The sequence below is a fragment of the Pinus tabuliformis genome, chromosome J (assembly GCF_031772625.1).
Source record: "Pinus tabuliformis cultivar Carrire ecotype Pingquan chromosome J, CPIR1, whole genome shotgun sequence".
Lineage (NCBI taxonomy): Eukaryota > Viridiplantae > Streptophyta > Pinopsida > Pinales > Pinaceae > Pinus > Pinus tabuliformis.
The window spans coordinates 642,531,733-642,551,121 of NC_142295.1; the positions used below are offsets into that span (position 1 = coordinate 642,531,733).

A 19,389-nucleotide genomic window follows, 5' to 3' on the forward strand; every position below is an offset into this window, starting at 1 on the left:
TTCAAATTGGAGATGTTGGGTATTTCTCAATCATAATTACATCCCTGAAATGCAGGATACAGACCTACAACATCCAGGGATGCATCCTTCGGTGATTGACTCCTAATGGGACAGATCATAGGTCAAGAAGACATGCAGGTAATCCTGAAACGAAAGCTCAGTTGGCTACCCCTGAATTCAAAATCTACTGTTGCATTCACTCGTAATTAGTAGCATCTAGTTATGGTACTCTGTAAATTACACAGTGAACAGAAACAAACACTCTTCAGATTGTAAGGAAGTTTTGATATGAAAGGGGTTACTAAAAAACTGTAGACAGTTAACTAATTTAGTACAGTCATCATCTAGCAAAGGATCCAGATAATATATTCCCTCGAGTAGGAGAGGCACAGTACGGTTGTCATACCAGCATGGAACCAGATATAAAATGATTCTATGATAAGGAATCAGAAAACTCAATGTGATAAGCTGCTTGGAACAAAATGTTGCTCACTTCTGTATCAGAAAAGTACCAAAATAAAGAAAAAGACAATAGGAATCAAGATTGCAACAAAAAAAATCCTATAGAATTGTATGTCAGGGGAAAAGAGGACAAACAATAAATAAAAATCCAGGTTTAAAAATAGTATAAATGTTCTACTTCAAGAGTAGAATAAAATAATGAATAATTTTAATAATAAGAAAATTAGAGTTGAGCATAAGATAATGTACAAAAACCAGTGCCAATTGGCACTTGTTTCTTGACCTCCTTCTCTTCCTAATGCGTTGATGTGGAACAAAGGCAGTTGTTGAGAAATCTAGTCAAAAGATTAGTATAAAGATCAGGCTGGCATCTAAGATGGCCAACATGGGGTGACCATACAAAGTCATGGGAGTCCACCTGTCGCCCACATCTCTTTTGTTCTTCAACAAAATCCTTCACAATCTGAACTGGCAGCACCCTATCACCAGAACTATAAAGGTACAACTGGGGATATGGAGGTTGGTTCCTTGACATTAATTCAATTGTACGATTGAACCTCCTGCACAGAACCAGGCACCAAACAAAATTCTTAACAATGATAAGAAGAATTGAATTTATTAGTCACCACATTTAAAGTCCAAATTTGGGAACATGATTCCTTATAAGACAGTGTAATGAGAATCAGACTTTTAGATGATAAGTTCTTCAGAATGGCACACCTTTTAACACGTGGGTGATTAAAAAAAACAGAGAAAATTTTATGCAATAATGCAACAACTACTGGTTCCATAGCATTAGGCTTGCCCACTGCCCCATCTGTTGCAATGAAGGAGCTTCTCTTCTTAAATATTGCTATTGAAAACCCCTTTGCCCACATCTGCAGCAAATTCAGAAGCCACCCTTACATATTAATCCTAGTATTTGACCACTAAAAATCAACCAAATCAAATTGCACTTTGTATGGAATCATGATAGAAAGATGTCCTAACAGTCACCTGAGGATCTGGTTTTGCAAGAGGTGAGGAGTCGATTATACATCCTTTCATCTGAGCAGTCAAATGCTGATAATGCTCTAAGATTGTATCTAAGACGAAACTGTATCTGTACATCTATGCATATTCTATTAGATTCAATAACCCGCAAAAGCAAATGAATTGAGGAAATACATAGCAGATATTGTAACATTAAATATTAAATTGGAAGAATTGTCAAAGATTAGTATTTGATGTATAGACGGAAAAAAAAAAACATGTTAAGCAACTCTCCTACATCCAACCAAACGGCTCCTCCAAGACTCAATACCAAGAAAAGACGCTACTTTCAACAAAGAACATGATTGCTTGTGCAATAAAATCTATGTAAAAAATAAGACAAAGAAACACTGATCATGGTAAGCTCACTACGTACCAAACACTAACCAGTACACCAGCTGGCATCATTCCTACAAAACTAAGGCCACCGTATCAATAATTCTCTTTGAAATGTATACCTGGCCAAAAGTAACTTTGAAGAACAAGAATTGTGGAAGATATAACTTTAACACCCATTGGTCTGTAGGATCCGTTAAACTTGGCATTTTAAATAGGTGCTGACCTCTAGTAACAATACCAAACTGGCAATACCCAAAAAAGAAATCTAAACGTAAGATCTTCATCTGGTAACCAGATCTTCCAGATACTCAATTCGAAGAATTATCCAAACAAATTTGTCTCAGTAGTCTTCTTGTGAGCAATGAACAGCATTTTCAATGAAGGCAGGTAGATTAAAATAAGTCAAATTTCTATTTAATCCACATATTCCAGGTGTTAGCATGCATTTTGGACCATAGGCATAATGGTTTTGGGGTTGTTACCCCTAATACTGGCATGAGTTGTAAATTATGACTCTCATCACATCACATAGTTTCAAGGGTGACATATGGGTATACACACCTCCTTTTTGCTGGGAGATGGTTCACTTTTGGTTGGGCATCTTGATGATTGTGGATGTTCTTCTCTTCATCATGGTGATGCATAGGATGCTACATGTTGGATCAGTGGTTAAATGATGGCATATTTTGGTTGATGGAGCTTTGGGGCTAGGAGTTGGTGGTTGCAATTGATGCCATGGTGAGAGGTGTGAGATTGTCTTTGGTGCTATGGTATTAATGAAGTTGTTCGTTGTTAGCCTATCACTTGATCTTATCATTATGACTTTGGCTCACTGTGCTGGAAAAATTACTTTGAAAGGTCAACCGCTTTAGACCCTCTAAAACATTATAAAACAAGTGAAGCAATATGAAAGGCTATACTATCATAAGAAAGGGATCACCTACTTTATAATCCCATACTAGCCTAAGCAAATATTAAATCATGGTTCAAAAGGTAAAGCAATGGCAAGGTCATTGTATAGGTCATGGTATATCACAAAAAGGGATCAACTCTTCTAAACCGTAGTATTCAAAACCAGTTGATTCAAACCGTAAACCCCGGTCGATTCACTACCTGGAGGAACCTAACTGGTAGAAAAATCTGTTTTTTCATTTGCATGGGCTAGGGTTTCCATTAACAACCAGCCATAAACCGACTGGTTTATGATGGAACTGGTCGGTTTTTCCATAAACCGGTTAGTTTATTGCCAAATCGGCCACAAACCCCGTGCAAATGGTTTTTGGGTGTTTTGGAGCGGTTTTGAGGGAAACTAGGGACTTTTCCCCTCTAAAAATAGCCCCTCCAAGCCTTAAAAGGGATGTATCTCCTCTCATTTGCCTCACACATCTCATTTGGAGTTTTTGTGAGCTTGGAGAGTGTTGAGTTTTTGCTGGAGTAGTGGAACAACAAAGAGTTTGGGCTGAGTAGTAGCCACCATGCCTCCCAAAGCCAAGGATATTGCATGGGCTCATTGTGATATGAATGATGGCAAAATGATCTACAAATATTGCCAAAAGTCTATTGAAGGAGGGGGTATTTAGAGGCTGGTACAACACTTGGCTAGGATAAGAGGCTATGTAAATCCATGTAGAGCACCAAATGAAGTAATAGGGCATATTAGGAAAGAATACCTTCATAAGTTTGAGACTCAAGCAGCTGAGAAGTTTGTGACTCGTCCAGTTGAAAAGTTTGAGACTCAACCAACTGAGTTTGATCATGATGGGCACTGATCATGTTAATCATTGACATGTAGAATTATAGTAGGCCAGTGGCCCCATAGCTTGTAGCATTGTTTTTGGACTCTAAAGGCCATTTAGAGCCTCATTGACTATGTATTTTGTTGTTGATATGTATTGCACTCAGTGCCATTTTGATATATTCACCTTTACATGGTATATAGAGGAGCAAACTTTGCATATTTTGTCTCTATTGCTAAGTTGCACGAAACGGGGAAACAGAAACGAGTTTCCGAAACGGGAAGCGATACGAAACGCGACCTCCCCAAATTTTGGAAACGGGGAAACGCGAATATATATATATTAGAAATATTTAAAAATTATTAATATATGTATGTGCAATCATAAAGCATTAATGATACATTTACATTATATGATTATAATTTATTACATTTAAACATTAAGATTAAATTTACATCACATTTACTCATGAGTCATGAATAATCACATAATGAAAATAAAAATATAGGAACTGGAAAATCCAAAATCAACCTTTATTTATATTAGTATATGAGGCTGCAAGTACAATAAAGACTATAAGGCTGTAAGAACTATAGAGACAAGTCACAAAAGACTAATCCTCATCATAACAATCATCATCAAAAACAGAAGCAGCAGAATGCTCAACAGTGGATGGTGGTGCTGAAGAAGATGATGCACCAATTCCACTTCCAAAATCGTCCTCAATATTCAGGGCAGCAATAGAGAGATCCAAATCAGGATTTTCTGCATCCACAACCCATTCTTTAGAAGGACCACTGTTGTATTCTGGACCCCTACGAGATGCAAGGCGAAGGTTGGAGTGCACATAAACAAGATCCTCTGCTTTCTGTGAGCCCAACCTATTGCGCTTCACAGAATGAATAAAACCATAAGTGCTCCAATTCCTTTTTGCTGATGAAGAGCTTGCCACTTGTGAAAGAATACGAATGGCAAGGCTTTGCAAATGTACACCATTTGCTCCATGACAAATCCACCACCTAACTGGATTCATGGTGCTTCTCTCCTCCAAAGCTGATATATCTGCATAATCATCTATTCCTGCAGCAAAACTGGCAAATTCCTCCTTTACCTCCCTATGTAGATGAGAAGGAAACATTCTCATAAGTGCTTTTTTCACCCTAGCTGAAACAACTGCCAGTCTCCAAGAGAAACGACTTGCTAAATAGTGTGATGAGAGAATGAGACAAACTGCTCTTTTATAACTTTAGAATAGGTTTCTAGAACATCCTGGAAACCCTGAAAAAATTTAAAAACAAATTAAAAAACAACTGTTTTTTTGGGGAAACGTGGCCCGTACGGCCTGGAAACGCATTTCCGGCCGTACAGCGACGTTTCCCGGCCTGGAAACGCGTTTCCGGCCGTACGGCCACGTTTCCGTTTCGGGAAACGTGGCCGTACGGCCGGAAACGCGTTTCCAGGCCGTACGGTACGGGGAAACGCGTTTCGTTTCATTTCCCCTGGGGAAACGACCCCTAGGGCCACATTTCCTGCAACTTAGCTCTATTGGTTTGGAATCATGGTTTTAAATCTTAAAAATAGTTTTTCAATTAAAAATTAATTATGTCATTTATTTTTTTAAAGACCGATTCATTGAGATCTGACCAGTCCTGGTTTTACCGGTTCTGGTTCGAAACCCGGTTTGATAGGTGGATCAGTCCAGTCACCGGCTCCAGTTTTGAATACTATAAAGCATCTATTTAAATTCACTCATCCATGGACCTGTTATCACACAAACTCATAATCTTATGATAAAATCTGAAGCTCAAGTGTGATATGAGTGAAACTCAAAAGGCGGCAATTGTCACCTCACCAACCCTCCTCTCACTTCAAACAAGTTCTCCTCTGGCTCAAGGGGGCTTCCCTAGGTTAAGATTGATGGGGCTTAAGGCGATGAGGATCAAGATGATATGGAGAGTAAACCTAGCAAAATGGTTTTGAAAGAGTTTTAGAATATGAAACTAGTGTCTTCCTTTTCATTGGGCATATGGGGTCACCAGGGCTCCCTTGAGAAGGGAGAGAATGGACATAGGGTGATGACTAAGGATGCCCACTACTAACCTTCGAAGATCCTCTTATAGGGTGTTGACTAGGGTTGTCCACTACTAACCCTAAAGGATCCTCCTATGACTTTTACAAGCTTCAAGACAACTTCAAGGAAAGGTTTTCCACTAGTACTCTTCCTAGGATAGGATTTATCCAAGCATAATACAAAGACGTGTATCCTCACCACTAGATAGTTACATTTGAACTTTGTATACTCAACAAATAAATCCACAAGATTCAAAGAGATCACTTGCTCAAGAAATCATTTCTATTTAGAGATTCTCTTCTACCCATCACACTAGGTCCATTTACCTTTCTCCTTTTATCATTCATTTCATTGTTGCTAGGTTCTTTATAATCCCACTCATTACTACACAAAGTGAGCCTAGTAAACAATAAGTAACCCCCCCCAGCTCCGATTGGGAACCTTTCCTAAATCTGAAGTGACAAGAGAGTTGATGAGGTAACAATAGACAAATTCCTAAAATCCACAAGGATAGTACCCTAGTTTTGGTACTTCAAGCGAAAGGTGCTAGTTTGTGTGGTAACACACTCCATTACCCTTGTTCCCTCTACTTCAAATGGCATTCCCCCCTCTTCAAATTGATTGTTTCCTCGTTGTCATTGGCCCATTCAAATCCCAACAAGGCATGGTAATACCCCTTTCATCAACAATTTTGATGATTTTGAAAGTTGTCTATTTCGATGACTTAAAATTATGCCATTGTCCTTATAATCCCCAAGTTGACCTGAACATCCTCCATGCAATAAATAGGATCTATCCTATATTAATTCGCCAACCAAAATTGAATGGGAAAATATACTAGACATGGTTTTCCCATCATTTCCCATGATATCTTCAAGAGGATTTTCATCTCGAATCCCAAATCCAACATGATATCCCCCACGTCACATCCATGGTCTAAACATCCATCTAGACTAATTTGTCAAACTTTTCTCTTATATAAAGGCACATAAATATGTCCTTTTCCCCCTTCGATCAACATGCCAAAGGCCTATCTAGACTTGCCCATTTATTCTCCATCATCCAAGAGCCTAATGAAGATTTGAAAGAATTTATGAATCAGTTTGGTCGAGACAGTCCCTCTTTTAAGTACTTATTATGTTCCTTGGTTGCACTCTTTCCATAAATGCTCAAAAATGATGGATTCGAAAGATGTATTACAAATTAACTCTACTCACAAAAGCCTCCATTCAGAAATTTCAAGCTATTGTAGTGTTTCTTGCATCATGAGCTGCCTTAGCGACTACTTCATGTAATGCTTTCAAAGCTTCCTTAAAATAGATATACTTTATTACATTGAACCCAAGGTTTGCAAGAGCTTATTTCCTTATATTAGGAGGCTCTTACTTGAAATCATCGGTTCTTATGCAAGCCCCTCCTAATCACCACATTAATCCAAGGATCCTCAGCTCAACTATATGGAAGAGCTATGAATTCACTAGGTTTGCATTTCTTTGTCTTACTTTAGTCTCCCACTTGCTTATTAGGTTGAGACTATCCTTGAGCAATGGCCCGTGGTCCTACAAATACCACATCTCAACATCCTCAGATATGGACAATCTCAAGGGATGTGTGCCACCTCATCATAATTGTAGCATCAAATGTGCAACACAACCATTTCAACCATCTCTATATGCTCCTGTATACCCACCTCTAAAACTTCCACCATATCCTCCTCAACGCCCCCTCTCGACCAATCTAGAATTCGCCTCCTCCACTCAAATGATCTCATCACAAATCATTCCACCAATGCCTATAGGGAAATAGTTTTATGTGGTGTGGGTATTCGTCCTACAAATATCATAAAGAATAGTACATGGGGAAAATTAAATTTTTAAGCATCCAGGAAAGAGGTGGGTGGTGGCCATAGGACCTACAGATTTCACAATATTCACTTGTGATGTTTCCTAGGAATATGGTTGGTAGCAGCATCGAGTTAGGTGCATGTTAACCCACAGGTTTGTTTATGTTACCAATGATATGGTCATCTTGGCCTCCACACTTGAGTGTCTAAAAAGACAATTGGATGGTCTCATGTTGTTTTGCAGCCTTCAAGGATTGACAATCAACCTTGGGAAAACCAAGGTGATGATCTTCAATTGCTTGAAGAAGTCTCTTTCAAATTTACACTTTTACTTCAAAGGGAAGGACATTGAGGTTTCACTTTTCAAGGCCTAGGTTTAGGTTGACGTAAGCCCTCCGAACCGAAGTGAATAAGAGTTATGGGTCTTGTTATCACAAAATCTAGCATGCCTACAACCTAGTGCAAAGTGTTGAAAATGTAGCGAGTAAAGGTCTTTTGGCTTGTGCTTTAGCCAATGAAGACCTCAAGTTGTCCTCATGAGTTAAACTTCAATTAGGATGAGTTATTTCCAGTTTATTGGAATAATCACCAAATTAGCATGTGTAGAGTTGGAGCTTCAATTAAGTGGAGTCTTCATCAGTTTGACTACAAAACGAGGTGGCAGTGACCAATTCAGTTAGAGCGAGTTAGTCTTCAATCTTGACTTAAGGAAGAGCGAGTTAGATCTCTAGTGTTGATTGGAGAGAGCACGAGTTAACAACTCTAGTGATGATTGGAAGGAGAGCGAGTAACACTCTCAATTAACTTGCTATCAGAGCTCGAGTTCTAAATTTTAACTAGCCTAATTTAGCATGGATCGAATCTATAAAGAGGAGGATGAAGGCACGAGGAATCACAAGTTTTGTGCACAAAGGTTTGTGACAAGACAGAGCTCACAAGTTGTGAGAGAGCCTTGTTTGTGGAAAGCGCAGAGAGATTGTGTCCTAAGTAATAGGAGATCACAAGTGTGCTAGGATTTAGGAGTTGGGATCAAGGGTTGGCAGGGCAAGTCCAAGCTAGATCAGCAAGAGAACAAGTATGTTCTCATAGGGACAGATTGCTTTGTATTTGATTCAATTGCTCAAAATCAATAAAACCATGTCAAGGAGAAGGTTTTCCCAGTTGGGTTTCCTGAGAAAAATAAGCGTGTCGATTTGTGTGATGTGTTTTTATCTCTGTGTTTTAATTATGCTGCTTATGAATTGTTAAGAGACTTTGTATCTTGGTGAAAGTAAACTAGATTTCAGTTTTCAGTATTCATCTAAGTAGTTGCAAAGTTTTCATGGAAAATTTAACATGGTATCAGAGCAGAGATCAGCATAAAGACCAGCACCAGATTGACCAGTCAGTGAAGAGCACAGATCAAGCAGGAGGTTTGCATTAGAGTTTGAAGAGAAGTTGTTTTTACAGGCATTTGTTTTGTGCTGATTTAAAAACAAAAACAAAAACAAAACAAAACAAAAAGATTCAAGTAAAAAAGAGCAAAAAGTGCACATGATGTGCATGATGTAATGGCTGGGGCGGATGGCTTTCACACCCCCCACCCAAGTTCGAATCCTGCCGAGGTTGTAAAAATGAGGTTGTAAAGAGAGTGGGTCCTACCGAAGCTTACAAAAAAAAAAAAAGGAGAAAAAAGTGCCCGCCTTTTTTTTAAAAGAAAAAAAAATGAAAAAAAAGTGTAGCGCGTGGTGGTCGACAGCCCAACTGCTGCCAAGGCAGTTGGCCAACCAGCTGCAGCAATGGAAACGCGCAACGAAGGGAGGTCAAGAATGTCGTCGGCAGATCTGGAAGTCGAGACAGTTGTGTGTCAAGAATGGGAAAACATGGGACAGATAACAAACGACCTGACTAAGCCGCCACAGTCAACGGGCCACAAGAGCATGTAGGAAGATTGTGATATGGCAACGGTAGAATGCTCGAGCAGAGGAGACTCTGTGGCTAGTATAAACACAAAGCCAGCCGACTAGCTAACGACAAAATTGCAGCTTCGACACCCTATATCAGAGAACGATGTCAAGATCCTCCAGCCGTCAAGAGTCTGAATCCGGCAGACAGACAACTACGACGCCATGTGTGCAGAGGTGGATCGTGGGGAGGAGTGTTAGCCGAGTTAGTGATCGACAGTCGCATGTAGCTGGACACAGGCTGTCAAGGTCAATATCGACTAAGACAAAAGGCCAACAACCCGGCAAAAAACGCAGGAAGTGTTGGCTTGGTGGAGACGCAGCCGACTGCTGCAAAGCACGACGGGCATAGCAGCCAAGGAATCGAGCTACGGAGTCTAGTGGTGTGTTGATGGAGTATAGACTCCAAGATCCACGGCTCCCACACAAATGTAGCCGCCAATGCAGAGTACAGAAAGGTAGATCCAGTCAGGGAGGACACTGAGCAGCTAAACGTTACCATAAACTATCTCATGTACAGGAGTGTCGGTCAAGTTGCTCGGGCCGAGAACAACTGAGCAAGGTTTTAATAGTGTTGTGATAGAAGCTGAGAGCACAGGGGCTATGGTCGATCAGTGGGTAGGGGACAACAAGTTTGGGCAGCGAGTAGCAGGCTTGGGTAGCCGCCAATGCAGAGTACAGAAAGGGAGATCCAGTCAGGGAGGACACTGAGCAGCTAAACGTTACCATAAACTATCTCATGTACAGGAGTGCCGATCAAGTTGCTCGGGCCGAGAACAACTGAGCGGGGTTTTAATAGTGTTGTGATAGAAGCTGAGAGCACAGGAGCTATGGTCGATCAGTGGGTAGGGGACAACAAGTTTGGGCAGCGAGTAGCAGGCTTGGGTAGCATGCAGAGGACCGTGGGTCAAGAAATCACAAGGTGTTGAAGTCGGCACCGTGCAGGAGTTGGTAAACAGTCAAGCCAACAATCACAGCAGTCGGAGACGGCTACAGGGCATCGTCCCGTGGGCAGGGTGCCATGTCGGGCATGATCAAGGAGCTACGAGATGCAATGGTTAGCCAAATTCATTGGGCAAGGGATCTGCCGCGACAGGTATGGGCCAACGGTGGTTGGCAGAGATGGTAGCATCTAGTGGCAGGTACGAAGGACAGTACTAGCAGCCAGTAGGATTGGTGGAGGTCAACCCTCCGAGGGAGAGAGGGAGACCACACTAATCAGGGGATTGACAGCGAAATTCGTGGGTGTCTCAAAGGACTGAGACAGACACACATTCGTGCTAAGACTTAGCACAAGATCGATGTTAGTGATAGAGAATGGGTAGGAGGCCTCTTCCAAATTTGTCGGGACCAGTTGGTATGAGCTAACATTGATGGATGCTCAAGAGCTAGATTCTAGGAGCATGGTTGGAAGGAACGGTCTTCAGATCAGATTCTGCAGCAGAAAGCAAGGAAGTCTTCTAGTTCAGAGGGAGCAGTTGTAACAACGAATAACGTGGTAGTGTGGAATACAGAGATAGGTGGATGAGGTTCTTCCAAAAGTACCTTCCTCGCTAAGAGGGAGTGTTGAAAATGTAGTGAGTAAAGGTCTTTTGGCTTGTACCTTAGTTAGTGAAGACCTCAATTTGTCATCATGAGTTAGACTTCAATTAGGATGAGTTAATTCCAGTTTACTTGAATAATTGTCCAGTTAGCATGCATAGAGTTGGAGCTTCAGTTAAGTGGAGTCTTCATCAATTTGACTACAGAACGAGGTGGCAGATACCATTTTAGTTAGAGAGAGTTAGTTTTCATTCTTGATTGAAGGAAGAGAGAGTTAGATCTCCAGCGTTGATTGGAAAGAGCACGAGTTAATAGCTCCTGTGATGATTGGAAGGAGAGCGAGTAACACTCTAAGTTAACTTGTTATCAGAGCTCAAGTTCTAAACTTGAACTAGCCTAATTTCGCATGGATTGAATCTATAAAGAGGAGAACAAAGACACAAGGAATCAAAAGTTTTGTTCATAAAGGTTTGTGACAAGACAAAGCTCACAGGTTGTGAGAGAGCCTTGTTTGTGGAGACCGCAGAGAGCTTGTGTCCTAAGTAATAGGAGATCACAAGTGCACTAAGATTTAGGAGTTGGAATCAAGGGTTGGCAAGGAAAGTCCAAGTTAGATCATCAGGAGAACAAGTATGTTCTCAAAGGGACAAATTGTTTTGTATTTGATTCAATTGCTCAAAATCAATAAAACCACATTAAGGAGAGGGTTTTCCTAGTTGGGTTTCCTGAGAAAAAAAAGTGTGTCGATTTGTGTGTTGTGTTTTTTATCTCTATGTTTTAATTTTTTCGCTTATGAATTGTTAAGAGACTTTGTATCTTGGTAAAAGTAAACCAGATTTCAGTTTTCAAATATTCATTTAAGTAGTTGCAGAGTTTCATGGAAATTTAACACAAAGCCTCACTAGGCAACCTAGGACATATGGCAACAAAGAGATTATCCACCAATGATTTAGTGGCCTCTCTCCAATGATTTAGTGGTGGATGTTATCCCCACAAGGGAGGCTTCCCTAAATAATTCACCAATGAGATTCAACAAACCAGGGCTCAAGGGTGATATAAGGTCTAATGGTTATCAAGGAAGGTACTAGCTAGGCCTTGATGACCATGTTAAGAGATACAAGCAATCAAGCACACTTTACACCAATCCCAATATAGACTAGAAGAGGTTGCTATAAACTAGGGTTTTTACGATATGCATGTTTACAACATGCAAAAGTATTTAGCAGCGAGGAAATAGTCTCTAAGAGATAGATTCAATAAAGTATCAAATGCCATCAAGGGGTAAGCCAGGTAAAAGGGAACTTATGTGGTTTTTAATGATTGAATATGCATAAAACAACAATAGAAGCCTAAATGTCAACCCTAATTTGGGGAAAAAAACACAATTGATGCTATATTTTGACTTTTTAGTTTATCAAATGCAACTTTTATCAATAGGATAATGACATATGTGTTGAATTTTCTACAAGATGCACAATAGAATACAATTTTCTGCCAGATGATTACTTCCTAATAATTGTCATACAGTGTTCTATGCCATTGATATAATTGAGCAATTACACTTCAGAAAATATCAACAGTAAATGCAGCGGAAATAGTAAAGATCATAGAAAGACAGTGATAGAAAATAGAGACAATATTTTTACCTTCGGAGAAAGCCTAGCAACTTTTCTTTAGGAGAAATTATTCTTCAGCAAGGTTTACAAATCCACAATTTGTCTAGAAATATGTGCCACATATACAAGTCCAAATACCAGTTAAACTTGGTCAAACTCTAGCAAGTCAACACTAGTCAAATGCCCAAAATAATCAAAAGTCAATGTTGGTCAAACTGTCAAAATCTACGATCAAATCGGCCTAGTCAAAACTTGGACCTACGGTAAAATTTGTGAGCAAATCAGCACATGCGGCCTACAGTCAAGCCTGCATGTGCGGCCTTCGAAATTCGGTCAGACAAAACAATGAACGTTCAGCCAAACAAAACAGTCAATGCTTGGTCAAACAGCTCAGTGAAAGATGGTTAAAAGCATCCTCTTCCACATGTGTGGTTGTCCAAGAGAGAGAAATAGACCTTGAAAAATCAGATCAGACTTGCTCTTCATTTGTTGTGAATGAGGCACCACTCTCTGTTTATACTAGTCAAATGGGGTTAAATAACCCAAGGAACACGTCCCTTCACCCTCCTAGGCTAACATGATTTTTTTGGGCCAACTTGTCATTCAAAAATCCAATTTTTATTTTAATTCTTCATAATTTTTCTAGGCCGACTTAGGCATGCGAGAATACCTCCCGATGCTACACAAAAAATCAACACTCCCTCTTAGTGAGGGAGGTATTCTCCTTGGCTGCAACAAATTTCTCCTTAGCTGAAATTTCTCCTCCACAAGAAAAGTTCATGAGCTTGCTATGTTGATGTAGTGTCTTTTCACATGCACGTCTATAGATCACTCCATCCTAGAGTAGGAAATGTGAGTATCCTGGGCCATTTACCCCTAGCCAAATCAGCATAGCTCCTCAAGTAAATGTATCAATCTCCTCTAGTCAAATCAGCATGACCCAGCCAAAGTCCTTCATGGCTTCTCAGGAGAGGATTTGCCCATGGACCATTCACCCCTAGCCAAATCAACATGGCCCAGCCAAAGTCCCTCATGAATTACAACAATCTCCTCCAGTCAAATTAGCATGACCCAACCAAAGTCCTTCATGGCTTCTCAAGAGAAGATCTATCCAATCCTGTAGTTGCCCTGGGCCATTCACCCCTGGTCAAATCAGCATGACCCAACCAAATCAACATGGCTACTCAGGTGAATGTATCCATCTCCCCTAGTCAAATCAGTATGACCTGGCCAAATCAGCATGGCTTCTCAAAAGATGGTCTGCCCAATCCTGCAAGGACATCAACACTCCCTCTCAACAAGGGAGACATTCTACATCACACTAAGCTTATCTCTGAAGTATACAAACTTCGCTCTAGGCATAGGCTTGGTGAGAATGTCAGCAATTTGCTCACTTGTGGCTATGTACTGGAGTTTCATTACTCCTCTCTACACCATGTCTCGGATGAAGTGATATTTGATCTCAATGTGCTTTGACCTTATCAAATAGCCTTGCACGTAGCTTCCAAAGCCACACTGCTTCCTGAATTGCAGCACTAGCTGCAATATACCCTAATTATGTTGTAATGAGTGCAACAAAAGCCTATTTCCTACTAAACTAGGATATCATAGCTAATCCCAAGTTGAAGCAACACTCCCAAGGTGCTCTTTTTGTCCTCTGCATTCCTTACTCAATCTGAATCTGTATATCCTTACAGCCTCACTTCACCACCTGAGATATATCTCAAACCATATCCAGTTGTACCACGCAGGTACCTCAACACATGCTTTGCTACAGCCTAATGTATCTACCTTAGCTCAACCATATACGAGCTCAAGGTGTTCACAGCAAAGCAAATATCTGACCTAGTGTTAACCAGGTTCATCAAGGATCCGATCAACTATATGTACATCGTGGGATCCACCAAATATGAATCTAAAGGAAAATCACTGAACTTCTTTAGATTGGTCACCATAGGTGTAGTCATGGACTTGTAGTCCATCATACTGAATCTCCTCAAAATCCGAACAATGCACTTCCCTCTCTGAGGAAGATCTCATATGGTCGTTGCCATACCTCCAATCCCAAGAAATAGTGCATCAAGCGAAGATCCTCCATCTTGAACTCTAAGGCCAACTCCCTTTGACACCGAAGCAGATCCTCTTGTGGTAATCCTAGTTGCTTCCTTTGTCACAGAATAAATTCTTCTACCACTGCTACTCCCTCTGTCACTGAAGCATACTCTGTTGTCTAACATGGTCCCCTCAAAGAAAGCATATAGCTCCTAGAGACCTCCCATCTCTAAGCATCTTTTCTGACAATCTAAACACATGACATCCTCTTAGAAGGTTGCTCCTTCCATTTTGCCTGATTGTCTGCTTCCTCAAAATTGGAAGCTCTTCCAACCATCTATCACAGTTCTGGAACGTCCTAACAATCTTTACAATCCTCCCTTTCGAACATCAATCACTTCCTGTTGAGTTTATGCTTGACCCCTTAAGCCATACAAGAACCTGACAATCCAGTGACTGGAGCAAAAACCACCTCATAGTCCACTCCCTCTTTCTCGGAGAACCCTTTTGCCACAAAACTCACTTATATGTTGCCATATATTGCATGAATCATCGCGTTGGCAACCTCCACAATGGCCCTGTTCTTCCTTTTGCCCATTCAAGAGGCCATGGAAAAGGAAGGAAAAAATCATAAGCAAAATACAAGGACAAGAGGCCAACTAAAAATAAAAGTAACAATAATAATCAAGGGAAAATAAATATAAAGTACTTAGCTCTTGACCTGAGGAGTGTAGGGAGTTGCCAACTTCCTTTCTGACAAATTTGTGAGTCTCGAAAACTTGTCATATGCCTTGTCCACAAACCGAACATCACTACAATTATCAATTATTTCTAAAGGAAAAATTTCTTTGACTTCTTCTGAGGTGGATGCTTATCATCATCATCAACATTGGTTGTTGATGCATGTTGCTTTCCCTTCCTTTTCTTCTCAAGACACTAGGAGGCATTGCTAAATTTAGGTATGTTCTATGCTAGAGCAATTTATTTAATTTTCATAGATTAGCAATCACATCAGCATAAAGTAAACTGCAGATAGAACATAAATATAAATCACAGAAGACAAGCCAAGACAAGAGGACACAAGATGTGGCGCTAGCCAGGGACAAACCCCAATGTGGGGAAACCCTTGTCAATTCTTCTTTTATGTTCTTCAAAGTTCAGCAAAGAAAGAGAGAGAGAGAGAGATAGTACATTTACAATAGAAGTAAACACTTTGACTTTTGATATCGCATGAGATCAGTTGAAGACATATGCTTCAACTGATTCTCTGAGGTGACTCCTTCACCTATTTTAGTGCTGCATCTCGTCCATTTGCCGCAACTTACCGTGTAGCACCATGCTGCCCCATCACAGTGCTGGACCTAAATGACTAAGCTGCTCTCATCTATGCTGCATCTTCCATGGTCTCGCCCATGCTTATGATTACATTCATCACGATGTTGTCCATGCTCCATGTATCATTGCGTTGCCCAAGCACATGATCTCATACATCATGCTGCCCATGCATCATGCTGCCCATATATCCCATGATGCTGTCCATATTCATCATGTTGCCCATATATCTCATGATGTCCATATTCATCATGCTACCCATTATCTCATAATGTTGTCCATGTTCAGCATGCTGCCCATATATCTCATGATGTTGTCCATGTTCATCATGTTGTGTCTTTCATGCCATGCCATGCCATGTCATTGAATATGCCGACACAATTCCACTGAAGATTGTTACAGTCATACCATTGATTGCTATATCAACATTGCTGCCCCTCAAAGATGACAGCGTATATGACTGGCACCCTTATATTTGACTACGGCGCCCAATGTAGCTTACCCTGCAGCTTGATTGTGGACTCATGTCCTTATGACTGCGTCTTCCTTTACTGCGTAAACATATTTCCAAGTGTCCCTTATGCCAGCGTATAAGTGTCTCTACAGCTGCGTTGAATATCTCTCCACTTCAGCGTGTATATCATTGACAGCGTGTATATATATCATTGACAGCGTATCTACACTTCTCATATGCGTATCTTGGTTGTGTTTAAAGTGTCTATAACCAGCGTATAACATCCTCTATGATCAACAATGAACAACGTATATATCTCTCCATTACCTGCATGTAAGGTCTCTTGTGTCTGTGTATAGATGTTTCCAGAGACACGAATTAGGGCATCACGTTGACTGTAATTAGGGCTTCATCTACAGTGAGGGCATAGTATCTCTCCTTCTCCAAAAACTCAAGACGTGGAGAGGACGAGATCACTTAAGAATTTGTGTGCAAATGACATCATATCCTCTTCTATTTATACCAAAAACATATAGGTCGAATAGACATGACGTTTGGGCTTCTTGAGCCTACATAAGTCGCAGGTCAAGCCGTCGGCTTGATAATATTTACATAATCAAAATAAATTCATATCTCCATAAATACTTATCAGAATCGGATGATCTTTGGATCAATCCTACACCTCTCGACGAGAGGGATCCAATAAAAATATCAGCTGCTATAAATAAGCTGAACCACATGGAGTTTGGCCCTAGTTGCCAATTTTAACACTTCCTCTCAACTAGGGAGAACTCCATCCGCTGATCCATATGTCCAATGGTACTGTGTTTGCCATCAGTGCCCTGCACTGCTTTGCCTAGCTCTACTAAGCTCTGCTCAGTTCTGTTGGCTCTACTCAGCTCTACTGACTTTGCTCTGCTCTGCTCAGCTCTGCTGGCTCTGCTCAGCTTTGCTGGCTCTACTCTACTCAACTTAGCTCTGCTGAACCATGAAGAAGAATCGATCGAGAATGTCTCATACCATTCTCTACTAACCCGAAGTCAGTCTCAGAGTGCGTACCACTGGTCCCAGACTAGTCTCAACCGACCCAAAGTTAGCGTCATAGTGGTTACCACTCCTACTACTGGTCCCATACCATTATCATCAGTCTCAGAGAGTGTACCACTGGTCCCAGACCAGTCTCAACCGACCCAAAGTCAGCGTCATAGTATGTACCACTCTCACTGGTCCCAAACCAGTCTTCCACTGACCCGAAGTCAGTCTCAGAGTATGTACCATTGGTCCCAGACCAGTCTTAACTGACCCGAAGTCAGCATCATAGTGGGTACAACTCCTACAACTAGTCCCAGACCAATATCATTGATCCCAGATCAATGAAGGTCATCCTAGCATAGGGAGTATGGTAGATACAGCGATGCGTCCATTGGTACTACTATGGTCCCTATCCTCGTTTCCCTGCTCATTGATCAGATGAGAGGTACTTCCCATGAGTCCCAGACTGCATGGGTAGGATGCCTCGATAGGAGAAATTAATCAATCCTATCCTCACAAGAGAACTAATCATCCTACTACACAATCGCCATGGAGAACACATCATCCAGGCCTCACAGGAGAGCTAATCATCCTGCTACATAATCATCATGGAGAACACATCATCCAGACCTCACAGGAGAACTAATCATCCTGCTCCATAATTGTCATGGAGAACACATCATCCAAACCTCACAGAAGAACTAATCATCCTGCTATATAATTGTCATGGAGAACACATCATCCAGACCTCACAGGAGAACTAATCATCCTGCTACATAGGAGAGTGAATCATCCTATCCCACAAGAGTGAATCATTTTGTTCACAGGAGAGCGAATCATCCTGTCCACAAGAGAGCAAATCATCTCGTCCTACAAGAGAGCAAATCATCTTGTTCTAGTGCACACCACCAGGGGAGGGTGAGTCACCCTGTGGTTGTATGTTGCTCGAGTAAGAACCGCAAGCCCCCAGAGCTCCCAGAGCTCAATGTATGCAACATGCAGGACCCTTGAACAAGGATCTCTTGACGACTCCAAGTCGTTCGGGAAAATCACAAATTTGATCTTTCTCCTAGGGCTTTAGCGACCTGTAAATCATCTCAGTGCGATGGAGCCTCCTTGCTCATCAACTTACCATATCCCAGATAAGGTAGTATATGATGTCTATGTGCTGAAGCAATTGTCGAATACGCGATTCCTCAATAATCGAATCCCACCTCCAGTTGTCACAGAGAATCACAATGGTATTCATCATGTGTACTCACTGAAGAGTTTCCACAACCAGGCAACTTCATACAAGGTCATACTCGTAGTTATGTATCCAATCTCGACAGTACTTATAACAACCAACTTCTACTTCCTGCTCATCCATGATATCGAAACAAAATCCAAAGACAACCAGCACTGAGAAGTGCTCTAGTGATCCTCCACACTGCCTGCCCAATCAGCATTCGAATAATCATGCAGTTTTCATATTTCCGGTAGTGTATCTCAATCCATGAGAGATTGTGCCCTGAAAATATCTCAGAAGATTCTTGGCACGAATCCAGTGAGGCTCAACCAAATATGAGCTCGCCATGCTAACTGCAAAACATACGTCCGGAATCCAACTCCCTCTTACTTCTGCAAATGAGAGGGTTTGCACCTGTTAGAAATAGTTAGTCCGCATAAGGTGTCGGTATGAGAGGTCTATCATCCACAACCTTCGGATAATGGTTTGGATCGGTTTCACTCCTAGTGAATCTCAGCTTCATCAAACAGCTATCAATCCTCTCAAACTACGCCCGGGGTGTTCTGCTTCAAGTCATAGAGGGCTTTCTTCCACCTGTATACATGAGATTCCCGTTCATGAATCTCAAACTCCAAGGGTTGTTTCAAACCTGTGGACCTACTACATGAGGGGAATGGTCCCCTTGTAAGATTTTCCTTCGGTACATC

At 41.1% G+C, this 19,389-nt stretch overlaps 2 protein-coding genes across 2 annotated transcripts in view; both read right to left on the minus strand.

The window, feature by feature from the left end:
• Positions 1-534: 534 nt before the first annotated feature.
• Positions 535-19,389, minus strand: part of LOC149228562 (uncharacterized) — a 110,212-nt gene continuing 91,357 nt past the window's right edge. Inside the window, exons 3-5 of the mRNA XM_089380805.1 lie at positions 1,459-1,564; positions 1,183-1,340; positions 535-1,022 (exon numbers count right to left, since the gene is read on the minus strand). Of these exons, the coding sequence (XP_089236931.1) occupies positions 758-1,022; positions 1,183-1,340; positions 1,459-1,564 (529 nt within the window). The 3' untranslated portion in view covers positions 535-757. The remainder of the gene's footprint in view (positions 1,023-1,182; positions 1,341-1,458; positions 1,565-19,389) is intronic.
• Positions 1,716-19,389, minus strand: part of LOC149228563 (uncharacterized) — a 58,719-nt gene continuing 41,045 nt past the window's right edge. Inside the window, exons 3-4 of the mRNA XM_089376866.1 lie at positions 1,953-2,075; positions 1,716-1,817 (exon numbers count right to left, since the gene is read on the minus strand). Of these exons, the coding sequence (XP_089232992.1) occupies positions 1,716-1,817; positions 1,953-2,075 (225 nt within the window). The remainder of the gene's footprint in view (positions 1,818-1,952; positions 2,076-19,389) is intronic.